This window comes from Mus caroli, unplaced genomic scaffold, assembly GCF_978045245.1.
Source record: "Mus caroli unplaced genomic scaffold, Mus_caroli_1 scaffold_3, whole genome shotgun sequence".
In the NCBI taxonomy this organism is placed as follows: Eukaryota; Metazoa; Chordata; class Mammalia; order Rodentia; family Muridae; genus Mus; species Mus caroli.
The window spans coordinates 72,798,309-72,820,206 of record NW_028227258.1 but is presented as its reverse complement, the minus strand read 5'-3'; the positions used below and the strand labels follow the sequence as shown (position 1 = coordinate 72,820,206).

General features: G+C 48.9%; 2 protein-coding genes across 6 annotated transcripts; both read left to right on the top strand.

Moving 5' to 3' along the window:
• The first annotated feature begins 2,874 nt into the window (after nucleotides 1-2,874).
• Clk2 (CDC like kinase 2) lies at nucleotides 2,875-14,937 on the top strand. 4 transcript variants are annotated; one of them, XM_021157225.3, is made up of 13 exons: nucleotides 2,875-3,140; nucleotides 5,053-5,222; nucleotides 6,653-6,878; nucleotides 7,573-7,657; nucleotides 8,005-8,071; nucleotides 8,249-8,365; nucleotides 11,358-11,524; nucleotides 12,179-12,273; nucleotides 12,968-13,097; nucleotides 13,190-13,272; nucleotides 13,413-13,492; nucleotides 13,656-13,746; nucleotides 14,410-14,937. In XM_021157225.3, the coding sequence occupies exons 2-13, from the start codon at nucleotides 5,053-5,055 to the stop codon at nucleotides 14,593-14,595; spliced, it is 1,497 nt and encodes a 498-aa protein (XP_021012884.1). In that variant the 5' UTR covers nucleotides 2,875-3,140; the 3' UTR covers nucleotides 14,596-14,937. The 4 variants fall into 4 exon arrangements, with proteins under 4 accessions (XP_021012884.1, XP_021012883.1, XP_021012882.1 ...); XM_021157224.3 differs by having other exon boundaries at nucleotides 7,570-7,657; XM_021157223.3 differs by having other exon boundaries at nucleotides 6,650-6,878.
• Nucleotides 14,938-15,451: 514 nt separating this feature from the next.
• Scamp3 (secretory carrier membrane protein 3) lies at nucleotides 15,452-21,678 on the top strand. 2 transcript variants are annotated; one of them, XM_021157229.3, is made up of 9 exons: nucleotides 15,452-15,665; nucleotides 15,996-16,073; nucleotides 17,115-17,243; nucleotides 17,352-17,472; nucleotides 18,259-18,387; nucleotides 18,736-18,895; nucleotides 19,897-19,998; nucleotides 20,827-20,944; nucleotides 21,203-21,678. In XM_021157229.3, the coding sequence occupies exons 1-9, from the start codon at nucleotides 15,600-15,602 to the stop codon at nucleotides 21,347-21,349; spliced, it is 1,050 nt and encodes a 349-aa protein (XP_021012888.1). In that variant the 5' UTR covers nucleotides 15,452-15,599; the 3' UTR covers nucleotides 21,350-21,678. The 2 variants fall into 2 exon arrangements, with proteins under 2 accessions (XP_021012888.1, XP_021012887.1); XM_021157228.3 differs by having other exon boundaries at nucleotides 15,464-15,665; nucleotides 17,112-17,243.
• Nucleotides 21,679-21,898: the final 220 nt, after the last annotated feature.

Genomic DNA, 21,898 nt, shown 5'->3' with positions numbered 1-21,898 from the left:
TGCACCACCACCACCCGGCTTCTTTCCTCTTCTTACAGCCACTGCCTGAGATAAACCCTCATAATCTCCAACTAAATTATTTCAGGAAGTTTACATTTTGTTTTTGACATGGGCTGTAGCTCAGGCTGGTCTTGAACTTCTCATCTTCCTCTGTATTTCAAGTGCTGGGATTACAAATGTGTTCCACTCTACCTGGTCTCAGAAGTTTTTAATAATTTTCAAAGTCTGCTGGACTTGGTGTTGCAGTCTTTGGAAGGCAGAAGCAAGTGGATCTTTGTGAACTTGACACCAGCCTGGGCTATATTGTAAGTGCTAGGACAACCAGGGCTACATAGAGAGACTGTCTCAAAAGGAAAAAAAAAGTCTCCAGCAAATTCTCCTAGACGAATTCATGTCTCAGTCTCCAAGTACACTTTCTACATCCACATGAAACTGTTCATTTTTCTTAAAGTCCTTCCAAGTGTCTCCGTTTTAGAAATGCATTTAAGGGCTGGAGAGATGGCTCAGTGGTTAAGAGCACTGACTGCTCTTCCAGAGGTCCTGAGTTCAATTTACAGCAACCACATGGTGGCTCACAATCATCTGTAATGAGATCTGATGCCCTCTTCTGGTTTTATATTATACATAAAATAAAAAAGAGAAAGAAAGAAAGAAAGAAAGAAAAAGAAATACATTTAAGCTCCTTAGTGAAACTTACCAATCACTAAAAATTTGAACTTAGTCTCAGCAACTTTTAATTACTTATAAATTGTATTTGTTTACTTTATCTGTCTGAGGCGTTTGTTCCTACGTCTGTTCTATGAACCATGTGTGTGCCTGGTGCCTGCAGAGGTGAGAAGAGGGCACTAGAGCCCCCAGAACTGGAGTTAGAGAGAGTTATAAGCCACCATGTGGGTGCTGGGACTTGAACTTGGTTCACTCCAGGAGAGCAGCCAGTGCTCTTGACCCCTGAGCTATCTCTCCAGCCCTGAGTAATTACACAAGCTGCAGGTGATGGACTGCGTAGTTCTGCTGTTTTTGTTTTAGTTTCCCTGTTTTGTTTTGACTTTTTTACTTTTCATTTACTTTTTTATTTTTTATTTTTTTCATGTTTTGGTTTTTTTCAAGACAGGGTTTCTCTGTGTAGTCCTGGCTGTCCTGGAACTCATTCTATAAACCAGGCTGGCCCCGGAACTCAGAAATTCGTCTGCTTCTGCCTCCCAAGTGCTGGGATTAAAGATGTGTGCCACCACACCCGGCTTGTTTTGACTTTTTAAAGATTTATTTACTGAAGCTGTCTTCAGGCACACCAGAACAGGGCATCAGATCCCACTACAGATGGTTGTGAGCCACCATGTGGTTGCTGTGAATTGAACTCAGGACCTCTGGAAGAGCAGTCAGTGCTCTTAACCACTGAGCCATCTCTCTAGCCCCCCTGGATCTCTCTCTCTCTCTCTCTCTCTCTCTCTCTCTCTCTCTCTCTCTCTCTCTCTCTCTCTCCAAGACAGGGTTTCTCTGTAGCCCTGGCTGTCCTGGAACTCACTTTGTAGACCAGGCTGGCCTCGAACTCAGAAACTTGGATCTCTTTTTAACACAAGGAATTTCTAAATTATTTCTTGCTAATCAGTCTAGTCTCCATTCGACTATTCACCCAGTTTCACTCTTATTTTCTTTAACTTTAATATATTTATTAACTGAGGGTTATTTTGTTTCCCTTCCAATTCTCCTTTCTGACAATTACCCAGTACCTTTATTTTTTTTCTTTTTAAGAATTATTTATTTATTTTAGGTATATGACTGTAGTTGTCTTCAGACACACCAGAAGAGGGTATCACATCCCTTTACAGATGATTGTGAGCCACCAAGTGGTTGCTGGGAATTGAACTTAGGACCTCTGGAAGAGCAGTCAGTGCTTTTAACCACCGAGCCGAGCCATCTCTCCAGCCCCTTCCTAGTACCTTTAAATAGTGCTGTTTTCTCCTTGTTTTTTTTTTTAATACATATTTATCTATTTGTATTTTCTTATGTGCATTGAATATTTTGGCTCGCACGTATATCTGTACACTACATGCATGAAATGCCTGAGGATACTAGAAGAATGTCGAATGGCCTGAAACTGGAGTCACAGGGCACATGAGTCACCATGTGGGGGTTGGCTGGGAACTAATACAGGTCCTTTGGAGGAACAGCCAGTGCTCATAACTGCTAACTTATCTCTCCAGACCCTCAACAACAACAAGAACAAAAAAAACCCCAAAAGATAAAACAAAACAAAACAAAACAAAACAAAACCTTTGTTTTTGAGACAGGGTATCAGTGTACCCAGGCTGGCTTTAAATTCATTATATAGCAAAAATAACCTTGATTTCCCAGCAGTGGTGGCGCACAGCGTCTGATTCTCCTTCCTCTATGTCTGTGCACCTGCCCCAAACATGAAATACTTTTGTGCAGAACAAAGAGGGAGCCTTTCTTTGCTGGCGTTTGGAAGCAGGCGGGTATATATTTTCAAGTTTTGCTTGAAGAACCAGACTTCACAAAGCCTCACTGGAGTGGTTTGCTCAACAGCGATACAATGTAAATAACTAACAATCCTTTAAAACAGCCAATATTAAATAAGCCACAAATTGTCTTCTGGTGAAGAGCAAGGAAGGTGTCATGGGAAAGGATAAAAAGACCTAAGACTCAACAAACACGTGACAAGCTCCGAGCGCCTCGGGACCCGAACCAAGAGGCGCACCCAGCGCTTCTCTGACTCTGGAAGGCGCAGGGGAAGCGGCTCACTGGCCCGAAGGGCCGGGTGTCGGGGGGCGGAGCCCATCAGAGGCTGGGAAGTGACGCAGGACGTGCGTGCGTCTGTGCGTGCGTGCTCGCTCACGGCGGCGGCGGCGGCGGAGCGGAGAGGCCAGAGCCGGAGACCGAGCTGGGATCGGGCCCCGGGCGGGGGCGGTGCGAGAGGCGCCGAGCGGATCCTGGGGGCGGGGACGGAGCCCGGGCGGGCGGGACTGGAGCAGAGCCCGGGAACGGGGCGGGAGGTCCCAGGGCCCCGGGTTGGGGGGTGGAACCGCACTTCGTCGCCGCGGGGGTGCCGGGACTCCGGCCGCAGTGCCGCCGCCATCACGGACTTCCTGTGGGACAAGCGCACGGGCCTCGCCGCCAGAACGGTGAGCGCGCGGGCTGGCGGACCTTGGGGCCGCGGAAAGATGGCTACCGCCAGACGGACGGCAACGGGATGTGGAGAAATTAGGAGTGTCGGGCTTTCGAAGCAGCAGAGTAGCGAGATGAGAGGGAGGGAGGTCGACGTGCTTCGGTGTAGCAGCAAGACCTATAGTAAACTTGGAAGAGCCGTAGAAGTGATGAGGTAGAGACCGGAGCGGTCCCAGCCGTGCAAAAGTTGGACCAAGGGTTTAATACGAACCGAAAAGTGTTAAGATGGCAGTGTAGAGGAAGAGTTTGAGACTAGGGAATTATTTTAGCTTCTCTGAGTAAGCAAGGAAGAAACAGGGTTTAGAAGTTGAGAAAGTTAGACTAGATATGCTTTTCTAGGAAAGAATGCAGTGGCTTTGTTGGTTGGTGTCCAAAGTGAGATGGCATTTATGTTAAGTTAATCAAGATAGGGTTTCCTGGGGAAAGCCTCGTGCTTGCATCTTCTTGGTTTCCTGTCAGCCACTTTAGGTCAGTGTATCATAGGTTCACTTTCCTTAATTTAAGAAGGTTGTGAGGAAGCGGCCGAGAATGGTGACCAGATGTTGGAGTCAAACCTACAGACCTCATGTCCTGGGCCAAGACTGCCCCCGAGGCTCGTCGTATTGCTGGATATGACAGTGATTTTGCTCTGATTTCCCCCTTTGACCAAAACAGGACTCATGAACCCTAATTAGACCAGTTTCATTTAATGGAGGCCCAGCTGCCGGCCAATTATTACTGATATTAATTAAGAAGTACTTAGTAGGCTAGGGATATAGTTCAGTTGATATGGTGAGGGTCACTTGCATGAAGCCCTGGGTTGATCTCCAGCCTTTGTAAGCCCCAGCCATCTGTAATTTCTGCACTTGGAACCGAATTAGGATCAGAAAATATTCATGGCCATCCTAGGCTACATATCAAAATCGACACCAGCTTAGGATATATCAAGTGTGGTTTTGCAAGTCGTTCATACCAGCACTCAGGAGGCAGACGCTAACAAGATCTCTGAGTTCAAATTCTGCCAGATATGCTTAGCAAGTCTAGCCCAGCCAGGGTTACATAATAGAACCTTGTCTCAATAAAAGAAAGAGAGAAAGAAAAGGGCTGGGGCAGCGTAACACCCTTTGAATCTCAGTGTTTGGAAGGCATAGGCAGGTGGATCTCTGTGAGTTCCAGGCCAGCCTAGTCTACAAAATCAATTTCAAAACAGCCAGGGCGACATAGAGAAACCCTGTCTCAAACCCAAAAGAAAAGGAACAGTGTAGTTATTTCCTGCTTAATAAATCCAGTGGTGCTGGGATGGACACACTTCCCTTGTGCTGTTTTACAACTTTGTGAAAAATTTGGCCAGGCATGTGAGAGACATTTGTGGGACCACATCCTGATCTCTAGAACTTGTTAGTGTTTGCTACCAGTTATCTGTAAAATCCTGGGAAGCTAAATTACTGCCCTTGTGACACTCCTAGTCTAGATGGGGAGAGAAGATGAGCTGTTAACTAAAACAACCATGTAAACTAAAGCTTTATTTTGTTTGCTTGTGAAGCACTCAGGATGGCACAGCTGCGCATGTTAGATGGCAGCAGAGATGAACTGTGGCAGTATTTATCAGCCACACACTTGTCACCTGTCGTGAACTGTGGCTCAGACCAGAAGGTCTTCATGGAGCCTTGTTTGAGGTAGAGCAACTGAATTTGACTTTCTTGAGTTCTCAGCCAAAATTTGTAGGTGGCTGTATAGTCCATAAAGGGAAGATTATTACCAGGAAAGGAAGCGAGGCGTTTGTGTGCTGAAGGACGTAGGGACAGAAAGCAGCTCTGCGTCAGAGGCATTCCACGAGAACGGTTATGAAAACTCAGTGTTCCTACCATTCTGCCTTTCCTTCCTCTCTAGATGCCCCATCCCCGAAGGTACCATTCCTCAGAGCGAGGTAGCCGGGGGAGTTACCATGAACACTATCGGAGCCGAAAGCATAAGCGAAGAAGAAGTCGCTCCTGGTCAAGTAGCAGTGACCGGACAAGGCGGCGGCGGAGGGAGGACAGCTACCACGTTCGGTCCCGAAGGTAAGAGAGACTGATTGCAGGTCACTGGTTACGTTACATGATGAGGCCAGTGGGCTCAGCAGCTGGTTGAAGGCCAAGGGCCTAGGTATGGACGAATGTGCCTGACACGGATTTGGTTTGGGGTTCACTTCCTGCCATTGCAAAGAAAGGGCGGGGGGTGTTGGTGGTGGGCACCTGGGATGGGAGGGGAGGGGGGGTTGGTGGTGGGCACCTGGGATGGGGCAGGTTGGTGGTGGGCACATGGGATGGGAGGGGAGGGGGATTATGAGCTCAAGGCTACTTTGGGCTTCATACTGAGTTTGAGGTCAGCCTGGTCTACATAATGAGACTCTCAAATGGGGGAAAATATGTTTTTTGAAAGGAGCTTTCTAGAGGAAGTACTTAGGGATTAAAGCTGCACCCACCAGGCATTGTTGGAATGGTTCTAGATATATGTAGTTCAGGGAAAACAACTTTTTAAAAATTTTTTATGTGTATAGGTGTTTTACCCACATGTATACCTTGCATTATATGCATTCCTGGTGCCTTTGTCCATTAGAAGAGAGTATGGGAGTCCTGGAACTGGAGTTACAGGCAGCTGTGAGCTGCTGTGTGGGTCATGGAAATGGAACTCAGGTTCACTGAAAGAGCGATCAGTGCTCTTAACCAGTGGGCTATCTCTAGCCATTTTCCTTTTGTTCTTTAGACAAGGTGTTACTGTGTAGCCCTGGCTGGCCTAGAACTTTCTGTTTAGACTAGGGTGGTCTTGAAATCAGAGATAACATCTGCCACCTCTCCTAGAGTCCTGGGATTAAAAGCGTGCACTGCCGTGTCTGATTAAAGAAAGGGATACCGAAACTTGACTAGTGGGACTAGTGAATATCAGGCGGCACCAGGCGGTGGGGGTGCACGCCTTTAAGCCCAGCAGTGGGAGGCAGAGGCAGGCGGGTTTCTGAGTTCGAGGCCAGCCTGGTCTACAGAGTGAGTTCCAGGACAGCCAGGGCTACACGGAGAAACCTGTAAAAAAAAAAAAAAAAAAAAAAAAAAAAAAAGAAAAGAAAAGAAAAAATCAGGCGGAAATGTCTTTGGGTGACAGGAAGCGCGCATGCCGTGGACTAACAGCTAAAAAGAACTCATGTGCTAACAGGAAAGCTAGGTCTGCAGTGTTTCAATAATTCAGTGATATGGAGAGGAATGGACTGGATTAGAGCAGGGCTGGATTTCATTTGGAAACAGTAGAGAGCAGCCTGGTTCTTTGTTCCCTTGGATCATTGGAGAGGAGGAGATGGGCCCCCGAGGACTTCTGCAGGGGCCTTTGAGGAGGTCTTAGTGACAGTAGGTGTGTGGAAGCACCACTGGGCTCTTCCTAAGAAAGGACCCTATTGCCTGCTGTGGCGGTGAATGTGGCCTGGACTGACATTGCTAGTGGGTATTTGTTAATCCAACAGCAGCTATGATGATCATTCATCCGATCGGCGGCTGTACGATCGTCGATACTGTGGCAGCTACAGGCGCAATGACTACAGCCGGGACAGAGGAGAGGCCTACTATGACACAGACTTTCGGCATTCCTATGAATACCATCGAGAGAACAGCAGTTACCGAAGCCAGCGCAGCAGCCGAAGGAAACACAGAAGGCGGAGAAGACGTAGCCGGACATTCAGCCGCTCATCTTCAGTGAGTGCCAGCCCAGGCCTTTTACTCTCCCCATTCTTCTTCAGTCCCTCAGGGACCCTGATGAGTAAAATGTCCCCTTGTTCTCAGTCATGCTTTGGAGCATGACTATTGGAGTGGGCACTAAGTATGCCTACCCTCTTGGGAGCTCTCTGACTCTCGAGGGTTCCCAGACCTACTTTGGCAGTAGGAGGGTCATACATCCTCTATGCCCTCGGTGATATGTTGGATATGCTGGGCTTGTGTTGGGAGCAGCTGCTTTGCCCCTAGGGCCTCTGGTTTTTTTATGAAGATCTTGGTTTTGAAAGACCTGTGTCTCCCAAGCCCTGGAGTCTGTGGCCCCTGAGTGGGCAATTTTGGGTTGGGGGGCAAGGGGAAACTGCGTCTGCCTAGAAATGTGCTTCATAGAGCATGGGACTGTGGGTAACACTGGCAACATCATCACTTTCCTGCTCTGCCCGTGCCTCTCCCTGCTCTGATTTGGGTTTGGGGACTTGGGATTATGCGCCGCTTCTCTCTTCTCACACCGATCCGCCTTAGCACATCTGACGTGTTCCCTTCCACTGTCCCCCATCATCGTCTGTCCCCCCTGGCTGGGCGCCTGTGACCGGTGACCCCTACACCACCCACCCCGTCTCCCTCCGGCCCCCGATCCGACACCTGGCTTGCTCCGACCCCCCCCACCCCCCGACAGCAGCACAGCAGCCGGAGAGCCAAGAGTGTAGAGGACGACGCTGAGGGCCACCTCATCTACCACGTCGGGGACTGGCTACAAGAGCGATGTACAAGCCAAATCGTAACAATCCTATAGCCTGTAATGGTCCCATAGCCATCCTAATGTCCCATGCCAACCCAGGTCACAGCCTCTTGTGCCTTTCTCAGTGGTGTTGCTCATCTGGGTGGTTTGAGTTGCTGTTGAGAACTGACCTGTTGTCCACTCCCAGATCTCATGGCCCCTGGGTTAAAGGTGGTGGGAATCACACAGGGGTTTCTTCCCCTGCAGCCATCTATATCTGTTCCCCTTCCTTCATCTCCTCACCCCAGGTTGCTGTGCCCTATTTTCTTCCAGTTCACCTCATTCCCCCCTTTTCTCCCTCCCTTTCCCCGACCCTGCTTTCTTTCGTTTCAGATGAAATTGTAAGCACCTTAGGAGAAGGGACCTTCGGCCGAGTTGTGCAGTGTGTGGACCATCGCAGGTAACTAATGTCCTGCCGCTTACTCCACATCTGTTAGGCAGAGACGATTGTCAGGGCATCGGATATGTTTAGAGATTAGACAGGCAGAAGTTCTTAGTCTGATCCATTAATCACTCACTGATCATTCAATCTGAGATGTTCTTGAACCCAACAAAAGCCTCCCCTATTACCTTACAGGGGTGGAGCACGAGTTGCCCTGAAGATCATTAAGAATGTGGAGAAGTACAAGGAAGCAGCCCGACTAGAAATCAACGTGCTGGAGAAAATCAATGAGAAAGATCCTGACAACAAGAAGTAAGCAACCAAAGGAACATGTGAGGAGGCCGAGGGGCTCTGTCGAGAAGGAAGGCTCCAGGCTGGGACTAGGCGGGCAGGGGATACATCCAGTCCGTCCGTCCGTCCTTCCTTCCTTCCTTCCTTCCTTCCTCCCTCCCTCCCTCCCTCCCTCCCTCTCCCTCTCTCTCTCTCTCTCTCTCTCTCTCTCTCTCTGTTTCTTTCTTTCTCTTGGCATGTTTTTCTCTGTGTAGCTCTTGCTGGCCAGAACCTGCTTGTAGAACAGGCATTCCTCAAGTTCACAGAGACCCTTCTGCCTCTGCGTACTGAGAGCTGAGAGTATAGGCATGTGCCACACCCATTAAACTTGATCCTGTGCTTGTGGCAGAGCATCAGGATATAGTCTCTAATCCATCAGCTTGTGTTACAACACCTGCAGTCAGGGAATGAATGGGCCTGGCATTGGTGGGCATCACTGTAGGTGATGCAGGCCTGTAATCCCAGCCACTTGGGAGAGGAGGAAAGACAGATGGAAGCTTAAGACAGCCTGGGCAATTTTAGTAAGAAAGATCTTTTCTCATAAATGGAAATGGAGCTAGAGATTGTAACCCAGGGATGGAGTACCAGCCAACTATCTCACAGGGTCCTAAATTTAACCCCAGTAAAATACACAGAAACACAGTCTGTTCTGGAACTTGAAGCAGAAATTTGACATGAGGGGAGAGATGGCTCATCCTAAGAGTGATGGGATAAGCCGGGCGGTCATGGCGCACGCCTTTGATCCCTGCACTTGGGAGGCAGAGGCAGACAGATTTCTGAGTTTGAGGCCAGCCTGGTTTACAAAGTGAGTTCCAGGACAGCCAGGGCTACACAGAGAAACCCTGTCTCAAACCCTTTCCCCCCCCCCCCCAAAAAAAAAGACTTGAGTTCAGTTCCCAGCACCCACACAGAAATTTAAAATAGCTCTATGGGAGCCAGGCACTAGTTGTGCATGCCTTTAATCTCAACACTCAGAGCCATGTGTAGGCAGATCTCTGAGTTTGAGGCCATCTTGGTCTGCAGAGTGAGTTCTAGGACAGCCAGGGCTATGCAGCGAAGCCCTGTCTGGAAATTACACAAAATAGCTCTGGGACCCAGCACCTGTAGCCTCTTCAGAAATCCGCAGTCATGCAGTAACTAGCTCACATCGTTAAAATAGAATCCTTGAAAGAAGACATGGGGACTGCTAGTAGTAGAACACTGTCCTGAAGTGCAACAGGACTTGATTCTAACTGAAGAAGAAGAGGAACAGGCTCTAGAATTGTGCTGAATCTGTGGGTATTTATACAGTAACAATTTTGTTGGCATGCTACTCATTGGCTAAAATTAAATAAGATTGTTACAGTGATGGTTGATTGGTTTGTTTGTTTTGAGGCAGTACCTCATTTAGCCCAGGCTAGCTTCTGCTCATTCTTATAGCCAACGGCAAGGATAACCTTGAACTCTTGATCCTGTTGTCTCTACCTACCATTATAGAAGTGTACCTAGGGTTGGTTGGTTGGTTTGTTTGTTTTAAAGATTTATTTATTTATTATATGTAAGTACACTGTAGCTGTCTTCAGACACTCCAGAAGAGGGACTCAAATCTCGTGATGGATGGTGTTGAGCCACCATGTGGTTGCTGCGGTTTGAACTCAGGACCTTTGGAAGAGCAGTCAGTATTCTTTTTTTTTTTTTTTTAAGATTTATTTATTTATTATATGTAAGTACACTGTAGCTGTCTTCAGACACTCCAGAAGAGGGCGCCAGATCTCGTTACGGATGGTTGTGAGCCACCATGTGGTTGCTGGGATTTGAACTCTGGACCTTCGGAAGAGCGGTTGGGTGCTCTTACCCACTGAGCCATCTCACCAGCCCAGCAGTCAGTATTCTTAACCACTTAACCATCTCTCCATCCCAAAGTGTACCTAGTTTTATTTGTATCAGGTATTAAACTTCTGTACATGCTAGGCAAATACTTGAAGCCATATCCCCAGCCCAAATAATATTTAACATACACTATAAACTTCGCCAACACAGTGGCTGATACTAAATTTCAGGGGATGGGGATGGGATATAGTTGCTCATGAATTTGAGACCAGGATGTGACCAGGACATAGAAAGTTCCAGGTCAGACTGTGCTTGAGTGAGACCCAGACAACAAAAAAAGGTGACTTTGGTAACTGAGAACCCATATTGTTTGGAATTTCATGCTAATAGGTCTTGAGCAAATAGTTGTTTTGTTCTGTTGTTTCATTTTTAAAATTTTTTTATTTGAGATAGGATCATACTACATAACCTAAGTTGGCCTCAAATTCATTGTGGTCCCCCCCTGGCTCTAGACTCCTGTGTGCTCTGATTGCAGAAGTACACCTCCTACCCCCTGCTTGACAAATAGATTTTGTTTTCCTTGTTTTGAGGGCTGAGATTTGAAATGGCCTCTTACATAACAGGAAAGTGCTGTATTCCTGAGTTACAACCCCCTATTACAGTGAATAATATTTGAACTATTCAGAATAGTACAAAAATATGTTTGGGAGAATTTAGCAGGTAGTACTTTTTGGTCCTTCCTTTTGGCCATTCTCTAGATGACCTGAATTTTGTTGATGATTTTAATTGTTTTTGTTTGTTTGGTTGGTTGGTTGTTTTTTTTAAGTGACAGGGTATCATGTAGCCCAGGCAAACGTCTTCAAGCTTTCTATGTAGTCGAGGATAATCTTGAGTTTATGATTCTCCTGCCTCCACCTCCCGAATGCTGAGATTACAGATTCATGCCATCATAATTGTTATATGGAATGCTGCAGATTGAACTTGGGCCTTCTGCATGCTAAGTAGGCACTCTGCCAACTTAACTACATTCCTAGTCCTTATCAGGGACATTAGCTAGCATGTTTTTATACGACTGTGGAATCAACAACCATGCAGTCTTTCGTTTTGGTGGGGTGCTGGGCTTTGGGAACTTATTAGACATCCAACTTCCCCTGTCTCTCCCCAGCCTCTGTGTCCAGATGTTTGACTGGTTTGACTACCATGGCCACATGTGTATCTCCTTTGAGCTTCTGGGCCTTAGCACCTTCGATTTCCTCAAAGACAACAACTACCTGCCCTACCCCATCCACCAAGTGCGCCACATGGCCTTCCAGCTCTGCCAGGCCGTCAAGTGTGAGTGGGGTGGGCTGAGGTGAAGTCTGGGGCAGCCCTTTCCTCCATCAGGCCTCTTGTGCACACTTGTGAGCTAGGCAAGCCCCTAAGCAGTCAGCCCACTCTCACACCTGCTGCTGTCACGGCAGCCCCTCCTCCGCTTACCGCCTTGTCTGACATCTTTACCATCACCAGTTGTTCTTACTGCAAACCCACAGCACTTAGTGTCTTTTCCTCATCCCTTTTTTAGGAAAAGTACTGTACAACAAGCACAGAGGTGCTCTTGCTAGAGTCTTAGGTTTGTCTAATGAGGTGCTCTTTATAAAGCAGATGCAAGAACCCTGGGTCATTCAGCTGAGGCACCAGCTTCAGAATCTAGAGTAGTTGTTTCTCTGCATCGTTAGGCAGTCACAGAGATCAACCGTAAGACCAAACAAAAGCTCCCACTTACGTATACTGCTGCTTGTCTATCAGATGGACTCTGTGTGCACTTTATATTACTAAGGGCAGCGCTTAGGCCAGCCATTTTATTTGGTTGGAGTGCAGAAAGTAGCCCCAGTGTAGTCTGGGCCTGCCTCCTCACCAGCTTTGTCTTTAGTATTCAGTACGGGGTCAGTTGCTGGCAGTTAGTTCTAGCCACCTGGATCAAGCCTGATCTAGCCTTCTCCCCTGCAGTCCTCCATGATAACAAGTTGACACATACGGACCTCAAACCTGAAAATATTCTGTTTGTGAATTCAGACTACGAACTCACCTACAACCTAGAGAAGGTAAGATGGACAGGAGCTGCCCTCTGTCCAGAGGAGCAGACCACTGGACCACTTGGCTTTTGGTTCTTGTGTTTCCCTTTTACTAATTTCCTCCTGTCTGGCTCCAGCTGGGTAAAAGCAGTATACCACAGTGATAAGTCAGAAGGGAACCATTTAAGAAGACTGAAATTGAAAGACAGTTTGGAAAGTGTCCACCTTCCCTTTCTGAGATGTGCATTTCTGTGTGGCAGGAAAACTGATTGCTTGACTGCTGGAGGTATCAGCACTAAAGGTCTTCTTCACCCTTTGCTACACAGGACATATTTTCAGATAGCACACCAGACACTTGGCTCTAGTGGTCTGGTACTTTTGAGACTTCCACATTATTCCATACCATTTCTTAGTCTTCTTCCTTTCCTGCTCTTACAACGCTACTGTGAGAGCTAGGTGTGGTGGCATATGCCTGTATCCCAGCACTTGGGAGGCTCTGAGGTAGGATTGCTGCAGGTTCAAAGCCTGCCTGGGATACATAAGGAGATCCTGCTTTAAACAACAAAATACTAGGAGCCTAGTTTTTCTGGGTATAAGGGAACAGGCTACCCTTTTCAGACTCTGAAGTAACTTAGTATCTGAGCCCCAGTGTGATGGAGAGTCACTCCCATCTGTGTCTGAGCCCCAGTGTGATGGAGAGTCATCCCATCTGCTTTGCTCCTAGAAGCGAGATGAGCGCAGTGTGAAGAGCACAGCCGTGCGGGTGGTGGACTTCGGCAGTGCCACCTTTGACCATGAACACCATAGCACCATTGTCTCCACTCGCCATTACCGAGCCCCCGAGGTCATCCTGGGTAAGGGAGCTCAGGGCTGCCCAGGGTGTGGGATGTGGGGGGTTGGGGGGCCATATCCTAGGCATCTTAGTCCTCTTTCCTCCTTACTACAGAGTTGGGCTGGTCACAGCCATGCGATGTATGGAGCATAGGCTGCATCATCTTTGAGTACTACGTTGGCTTCACCCTCTTCCAGGTAAATGGTGGATGATCCCGGGCTGCTGGGTTTCTTGGTCTGCGGAGGACATTCCTGCTCAGTCCTCTATATTGCCCATATGGCAACTAGTCCCCAGCGCTCCTTGCTGCGTCCTATGCTCTGCTCTCTTTGTTTCCCAGACCCATGACAACAGAGAGCATCTAGCCATGATGGAAAGGATCCTGGGTCCTGTCCCTTCTCGGATGATCAGAAAAACAAGGTGACCCTTACGCGGGAGGCACTAGAGCTTCTCTCCTCATGGAATTATTTGTCTGTTAGGCATCATTTTCTTGTTCTCATTGACATCTCCTTAGCCCCCACTTACTTGGGTAAACAAGGGAAAGGATTTTATAGAAATGCACAAACCTCCCCTTCTCCTCCAGAAAACAGAAATATTTTTATCGAGGTCGCCTGGATTGGGATGAGAACACCTCAGCCGGGCGCTACGTTCGTGAGAACTGCAAACCTCTGCGGGTGAGCCTGGCCAGGGAGAAGTACTGTCCACCATCTAAAGGTTGCTTCTTTCTTAGGGTGGTTGGTCCCTGGAGTGCATTTTATAAGTGGAGGTTAGTGCAGGAGGGGGAGGACATTGACAGAAGATGGTCAACAGTGGACAGAGGAGAGCGAGGGTTCACAGATAACCTCCTCTGTAGACAACCAGAGTTGTCTGGATTCTTAAGGTCAGACAGAAAAGAATAAACTACCTTTGAAAAGCTTACACTTTACACTTTAATGTGGAGCTAAGGAAGATTCATGAGGTTGACAAGTATATACAAGTAAAACTTCGAATATGAAGGATTAATTGTGCTAGTGGGAAGGTAGGTTGAGCTGTAATATCAGAAATATTATGACCACATAATGTGATAAGGTAGCTTTCAAATTCCATGCAAACTGAGCTTTGGTTCTCTTTATAAAGAGCAAAAGTAGGGCTTTAGAGGAAGCAGGGAGTTGTAGGTGACACAGGCCTGCAATCCCAGCACTCGAGAGGCTCTTGTGAGGCTGAGGCAGGTGTTCCAAGTCAGCTGCAGTGCGTAGCTCCAGAACAGCCTCGACTGCACAGTGAGACCCTGTCTTGAAAAGGAAAGAAAGAATGAAGTTTGTAAGGCATTGCCTTACCCTCTTCCTGCCCTCCACCAGCGGTATCTGACCTCAGAGGCAGAGGACCACCACCAGCTCTTCGATCTGATTGAAAATATGCTAGAGTATGAGCCTGCTAAGCGGCTGACCTTAGGTGAAGCCCTTCAGCATCCTTTCTTCGCCTGCCTTCGGACTGAGCCACCCAACACCAAGTTGTGGGACTCCAGTCGGGATATCAGTCGGTGACAATCAGGCTTTGGGCCCCCTGCTCCTTGTGTAGCAGTGGGTGTCCAATCCAGGACACTGGTGCTTTTTTATACAAAAGAACAGAGCCAGAACTCGCCCTCTCTCCAGCCCCTGGCTCCTTTGTACCTGTGAATATGTGGAATAGTGTAAATATGACAGAACTTGTACCTATCGATTCAACCCCTGACATGTATATACTAGTATTTACCCTCTCCCAACCTCATCTGCCCCTCATGTGGAGGCAGATGGGGGGCAGAATGACGTAACCAGGTGGTGTCTACCCCATGTTTTATAAGGGATTTTGTACAGTCTTTGTGAAATAAAATGACATGCTTCATCTGACCCCCCCCCAATCCCTGGAATTTGAGGTTCGAGGGTACTGGGGTGAAGGGGTGAAATGATTGGTAACCATCTGAATTTGGGTATAAAGGCCTCTTTGTCCTGCCAACTTAGAGTCACTTATATGCACTTTGTATTCTGAGGTAGTAAAAATTAAAATAGATGCAATCAGGTAGAACTTGTGTGATCTAGAGTAGTGAATGTCAGGAAATAGCTTTGGCCCTGTAAATAAATGGATAGTGACAGTAGCCTTGAAGTTACGCCCTCCAATAGATCCAGAAACCCGTGAAGAAAACTGAGCCTCCCGCCACTGACCTGTGCGCAAAGATACCTTCTGAGCTGCTTAACATGAGGCTACCTGGGATATGTAGTTCTTGCCTGCTAGGAAGTCACGTGGAGGAAGTGTGACTCTAGGCTGCGGAGACTGGCTTAGGGATATCACGTGCGGTACTTCCCGCTTTTGGGTCGTCGTTCCCCCCAACTGAGGCGCAGGCGCAGTCTACTGCTACTGCGGGAATCTTCGCGACTCTTCCGGTTGCTTCAACCAATTGGAGCACAGGGAAGAGAGTGGACCAAGCACACCGGAGGGAGTTCTTTGGGCCGCCACCGCCGTACTGCCGCGGCAGGGGCGTGGAGGGCAGGGGCGGCCGGGTTCACTTGCAAACATGGCTCAGAGCAGAGACACCGGGAATCCATTCCCCGACTCCGGAGAGCTTGACAATCCCTTTCAGGTGATTTTGCCGGCCTTCTTTGGCCAGTCTGCTATTCCCAGTTCTGTGGGGTCGGAATGCTATTCCCATTTGTGACGACCCAGGGTAGAAGTGTCGCTACGTGAAGGTGGCGGTAGCTAGAGACCAGTGAACATGGGGAGCTAAAGGGTTGCGGGCTCTGCCCCTTTAATGAGCGGGTTCTAGCTATGTAGAGTGATAGACTTGAAGGCAAATGTTGGGAACAACGGCGTGGCACCAAAGGCTCAGTACTTGGAACCACGAGCAGTTTCGGGAAGTTCCTAGGAATTCCTTTGACACCGATTGCCCGCTGAGCCCCGTCTCTGCTCTCAGGACCCAGCTGTGATCCAGCACCGACCCAGCCAGCAGTATGCCACGCTGGACGTCTACAACCCCTTTGAGAACCGAGAGGTGAGCAATTAGAGGGAGCACAGAAGAGCAGGGAAAGCCGAGTGTACCATGAGCTTGGTCTGAGCATACTGGGGACTTTGTTAGTGCAACCAAATGATGAAGTGATGTGCTTTTAGCTTCCCGAGAGACAAAGGAGCCCAAGCCAAACCTAATCTCGGACAAAAGGGTCATCTAGTTTTGAGTTATAGAAGTCAGTCCAGGGAAGACTTGTTTGAAGAGCATCAAGGTTGGGGCGAGTCATAGTTGAGAAACCCCTGCGATCAGAGGGCAAATGAGGAGGGCAGTAAAAGAAAGTAAGGGTAGGGGGGAGCTGTGGGGATGTAGCTCAGTTGGTCGAGTGCTTGCCTACCAAGTGTACTACCCTAGCCCTCAGCACTACATGAACCCAGTATGGTGGCCCGGGTATATAATCCTAGCATTTGAGAGGTAGGGGCAGGTGTATAAGAAGTCACCCTTAGCTAGTAGCAAGTTGGAGATCAGGATGGCATGTGAGACCCTGTCTCAAAAAACAAAGAGTTAGTTGGATTAATGGGTAAAGGCTCAGTTTGCAGCCTAGACTAAAACCTGACTTCAGCCAGTCCCCCAAGAAGGTGATGAAGGCGAGAACACATTCCTATAAGTTGTCATGTGACATCCATGTGCATACCATGAGAGAGTGTACACACACACATGAACTCTCACACACAATAGGTAAATGTAATTTTAAAAAATTAGAAAAGTTAGATGTGGATAATTGCTGATGGCATTGGATGTAAGAGGCTGTGCAGGACTGCTGCAGCTCTGATGGAGTTGCCCAACTTACATTCACACAAGTAGTTTAGGAAGTGGCACAGAGCTGTCAATCCCAGGGCTTAGCCTGAAGCAGGAGGATTGTAAGATTGAGATCAACCCACGTGCCTGTCTTCTCAAAAACAAAACCAAAAAAAACCTAACGAGGTTCCCAACTTGTAGGGATATGCTGCTGACTTGGGTAATGCTTGCACACAGACTAGATGACTAAGTTACAGGGACTAGGTGATGTCTAAGGCTTGTCTCCAGCAGCCCCCACCAGCCTACGAGCCTCCTGCCCCAGCCCCAGCACCTCTACCGCCACCCTCAGCTCCCTCTGTACAGTCCTCAAAAAAGCTCAGCCCCACAGAGCCCAGGAACTACGGCTCCTACAGCACCCAGGTAAAGAGTGTGTGTGGGTGGTGGGAGAAGAGTCAGGGCTGGGCCTCAAGTTCACGCCTGCCTCTCTCACGCCTGCCTCTCTCATGCTGCCTCTCTCATGCTGGGTAGGCCTCAGCTGCAGCAGCCACTGCTGAGCTGCTGAAGAAGCAGGAGGAACTCAACCGCAAGGCAGAGGAGTTGGACCGCCGGGAGCGAGAACTGCAGCATGTCGCCCTGGGTGGTGCAGGCAGTAAGTGAGGCCTGGTGAGGGTGACAGATTGGAAGGAGCATGGGGTTGTCAGTCACACTGTTAAATTCGAGTTTAGTTATAGTTGACACTTCTTAGCCATGGGCTCACAACAGAATGGGTTGTTTTTAAGAGGTTTCTTTATAATATTTTTATCTTATGCGTATGAGTGTTTTGCCTGCACGTGTATCAGCACACCATATGTATGTCGTGTCCATTGGAGACCAGAAGAGGGCCACAGATGTTGTAAGCCCACATGTGGGTCCTGGCAGGCAATTCTGGGCCTCTGCAAGAGCAGCAAGTGTTTCTGATCACTGAGCCTTCTCTGTAGCCCTTTGGGCGGTATACACCCTTGGGGTGTCTCAGCCCCAACCCACTGATACGCACCCCAACCGTTGGAACTTTAGAGTGAACACTTCAGCTTCCTATTTTCTAGAATGTTCTTCTCAATTTACAAAGTGAGGAATTGTGAGGGCTGAATAAAATCAACCTGGGCAAGGTTCTTGGGAGCCTCTGATATTTCGAGTAGTAACTATTTGCTTACTGTTACTTCTTTGTTGTTTGTTTTGTCTTCAAAGAGTCTCGTGTAGACCAGACTGGGCTGGGCCTCTCTGTCCTCCTGCCTCAGCCTCCACAGTGTGGGACTGCAGGCATGCATCCCATGCCTGCCGCTATCCACTATTTGCCTCTTTTTATTTGATTGAGAAGACAGGAGTGGAGGAAGAGGTGAGTGTGGCTCTGATTGACTTGCATTGATATTTGATGTCTTCCTGGTTTTGTGCCTTACAGCTCGACAGAATAACTGGCCTCCCCTACCGTCTTTTTGCCCTGTAAAGCCTTGCTTTTTCCAAGACATCTCTATGGAGATACCCCAAGAATTTCAGAAGACAGTGTCCACCATGTACTACCTCTGGATGTGTAAGTGTAGGAAAACTTTTTGGGAGACAGACATTACAGATTAATCTATTAAATGCCCCAGAACACAACTCTGAGAGCAAGACATTTATTAGCATCTATTCAAGAATCTGTAGGCTGTTCTTTCTTATTGTATGTATATTCTTAGCCTGCCCCTTCCCTCTGTCACCATGCATAAATGTATTCTGAATTCTTTCAAAGTTTTTGCAAGGAGCCCAAGCCTCATCTGTGGGGTTGATCTTCTCTCTCTGCTGCCACATTTGATGAGGGCCATTGGGCAGGTATATGTGACAGGCTTCACTGCAGTCCAGAGGGTCCCTTCACTATGCCCTGTTCCTCTCTGCCCCTCAGGCAGCACTCTGGCTCTTCTCCTGAACTTCTTCGCCTGCCTGGCCAGGTTCTGTGTGGACACCGGCAGTGGCTCAGGCTTTGGGCTGTCTATGCTCTGGCTGCTCCTTTTCACTCCCTGCTCCTTTGTCTGCTGGTACCGCCCAATGTATAAGGCTTTCCGGTAAGTGAGAGGGGTGATGGAAGGGCTGCAGTGAGATACAATGAGAGGTGATGGGAGGAAGGGCTGCAGTGAGAGGTGATGAGAGGAAGGGCTGCAGTGAGAGGTGATGAGAGGAAGGGCTGCAGTGAGAGGTGATGAGAGGAAGGGCTGCAGTGAGATGCAGTGAGAGGTGATGGGAGGAAGGGCTGCAGTGAGGTGATAAGAAGGGCTGCATTGAGATGCAGTGAGAGGTGATGGGAGGAAGGGCTGCAGTAAGATGCAGTGAAAGGTGATAGGAAGGGCTGCAGTGAGATGCAGTGAGAGGTGATAGGAGGAAGGGCTGCAGTGAGGTGATGGGAGGAAGGGCTGCAGTGAGATGCAGTGAGAGGTGATGGGAGGAAGGGCTGCAGTGAGATGCAGTGAGAGGTGATGGGAGGAAGGGCTGCATTGAGATGCAGTGAGAGGTGATAGGAGGAAGGGCTGCAGTGAGAGGTGATGGGAGGAAGGGCTGCAGTGACATGCAGTGAGGTGATGAGAGGAAGGGCTGCATTGAGATGCAGTGAGAGGTGATGGGAGGAAGGGCTGCAGTGAGAGGTGATGAGAGGAAGGGATGCAGTGAGAGGTGATGAGAGGAAGGGCTGTGGTGAAGTGATGAGAGAAAGGGCTGCATTGAGATGCAGTGAGAGGTGATGGGAGGAAGGGCTGCAGTGAGAGGTGATGGGAGGAAGGGCTGCAGTGAGATGCAGTGAGAGGTGATGGGAGGAAGGGCTGCAGTGAGAGGTGATGGGAGGAAGGGCTGCAGTGAGATGCAGTGAGAGGTGATGGGAGGAAGGGCTGCAGTGAGGTGATGGGAGGAAGGGCTGCAGTGAGATGCAGTGAGAGGTGGTGGGAGGAAGGGCTGCAGTGAGATGCAATGAAAGGTGATGGGAGGAAGGGCTGCAGTGAGATGCAGTAAGAGGTGATGGGAGCTGCTCTGAACCTCATTTTCTAATTCTCCCACACTTGCTTTTTTCTCTTTGCAGGAGTGATAGTTCATTCAATTTCTTCGTTTTTTTCTTCATTTTCTTCGTCCAGGATGTGTTCTTTGTCCTCCAGGCCATTGGCATCCCAGGGTGGGGCTTCAGGTGTGTGAGCTCCCATGCGTCCTCAGCCCTTCCTCCCACACTGGGCAACTCAGTTAATGGGGTTGTCCAACAAAGGGTCATGTGGGCCTTTTCCTTGGGAGAGGCTAATGTAACTGAAGTCAGGGCACTCTATGGCTAGAGCCAAGACAGCAGTAGACAGGCAGAGGCTGAAGATTAATTTTCCTGGGCCATGTCACAATGGACTAAAGATCAAGGTAGTGCCCAGAAGTGAGAAGGATCTGTTTTTTTGGTTTTTGGGGTTTGGGTTTTGGTTTTTGTTTTTTGGTTTTTGTTTGTTTGTTTGTTTGTTTTTTGTTTTGTTTTGTTTTTTTTTTTTTTCGAGACAGGGTTTCTCTGTATAGCCCTGGCTGTCCTGGAACTCACTTTGTAGACCAGGCTGGCCTCGAACTCAGAAATCCGCCTGCCTCTGCCTCCCAAGTGCTGGGATTATTTTTTTGGTTTTTTTGAGACAGGGTTTCTCTGTGTAGCCCTGGCTGTCCTGGAACTCACTCTGTAGAACAGACTGACCTTGAACTCAGAAATCCGCCTGCCTCTGCCTCCCGAGTGCTAGGATTAAAAGTGTGTGCCACCACGCCTGGCTCGAATCTGTTTTTCACGAGGATGCCAGGAGAGCTAGGAGCACATGCTTCAGAAATGACTTAAAAGTGTGAAGAGAATAGATGTAGTGGGATTGGTTCATGGGATGCCGCTATATTGGCTGAGGCCCTGACCGCTGATGAGCCTGGAGCATGTTCTTAGACCTAGGGGACGCGGGGCAAGCGGAGCCCCGGCGGAGCGGTCCGTTCTCACCCGTGCATCTTCCCACAGCGGCTGGGTGACTGCTCTCGTGGTGGTGGGATCCAAACCTGCCGTGGCGGTGCTCATGCTGCTCGTCGCCCTGCTCTTCACCGGCATCGCAGTGCTGGGAATCGTGATGCTGAAGCGGGTGAGGGCCGGGCGGGAGAAGGTGGGGCTGGGGAGTGAGATCATTGGGTCCCTAGGGGCTGCTGAATGGAACATTAAGGAAATGGGGCAGGGCGGGTGGGTTATCAACTAATGGACTTTCTTGGGTGGGTGAGTTTGTGTGTTTGGAGGGAGTGCCAACGCAGAAGGAAAGGTACAAAGCAGCAGGAGACTGGTGAGTGGTGCCATCCTCCTGGGATGGGAGGGGCCTGCCTCGCTTATAATCTTTTCCCTCTTGCAGATCCACTCCCTGTACCGCCAAACGGGTGCCAGCTTTCAGAAGGCCCAGCAAGAATTTGCTGCTGGTGTCTTCTCCAACCCTGCGGTTCGAACTGCTGCTGCCAATGCAGCTGCGGGAGCTGCTGAAAATGCCTTCAGGGCCCCTTGACCCCTGCTGCACCGGCTGGGATGCCCTGGCCCTGTCACCTGTGGAAACCAAGATAGCCCCTATCCCTGAAGTTTCTGGGATTCAGGGAGCCATCACCACTTGGTGACTTCTGTAGGGCTCTTCATTCCACAGCCATGACTTTAAGCCTGACTTGAGGTGTGGAGAGCCCGCTGTGACTCAGTCATTATTTGCCTTTATCTCCCATCTGGCCACACTGCTGCCGCCACCTCTCACACAACCCCAACCCCAACCCCAGTTTCCTTCTGCTGTGCCAAGGATGTCTTCTTCCGTTATTTAAATTAAAGAAAAAAAAGTGTAACTGGAACTCACCCATTTCCTGTATCTTTACTGGAGATTGGGCCATTGTATGGAGTGAGGGGCTGGGGTGGAAACATTCTGCAAGGAGAGGGTTGCACTTTTCAAAGTGGGCAGGCCGATAGGCCGGAGACATGGGGGAGCCCCAGCTCAGTTTGCCACGCCTCTGTTAATGATGGATGAGCAGTCAGTCCCCTTTGGTGTGAACACCTCATCCCAGGAACCTGAGGCGTT

Coding starts and splice junctions, on each gene's coding strand:
- Clk2 (XM_021157222.3), top strand. CDS start 5,053: ATGCCCCATCCCCGAAGGTACCATTCCTCAGAGCGAGGTAGCCGGGGG. Junction 6,879..7,569: donor CATTCAGCCGCTCATCTTCA/GTGAGTGCCAGC, acceptor ACCCCCCGACAG/CAGCACAGCAGCCGGAGAGC. Junction 13,747..14,409: donor AGAACTGCAAACCTCTGCGG/GTGAGCCTGGCC, acceptor GCCCTCCACCAG/CGGTATCTGACCTCAGAGGC.
- Scamp3 (XM_021157228.3), top strand. CDS start 15,600: ATGGCTCAGAGCAGAGACACCGGGAATCCATTCCCCGACTCCGGAGAG. Junction 16,074..17,111: donor ACCCCTTTGAGAACCGAGAG/GTGAGCAATTAG, acceptor GCTTGTCTCCAG/CAGCCCCCACCAGCCTACGA. Junction 20,945..21,202: donor GAATCGTGATGCTGAAGCGG/GTGAGGGCCGGG, acceptor TCCCTCTTGCAG/ATCCACTCCCTGTACCGCCA.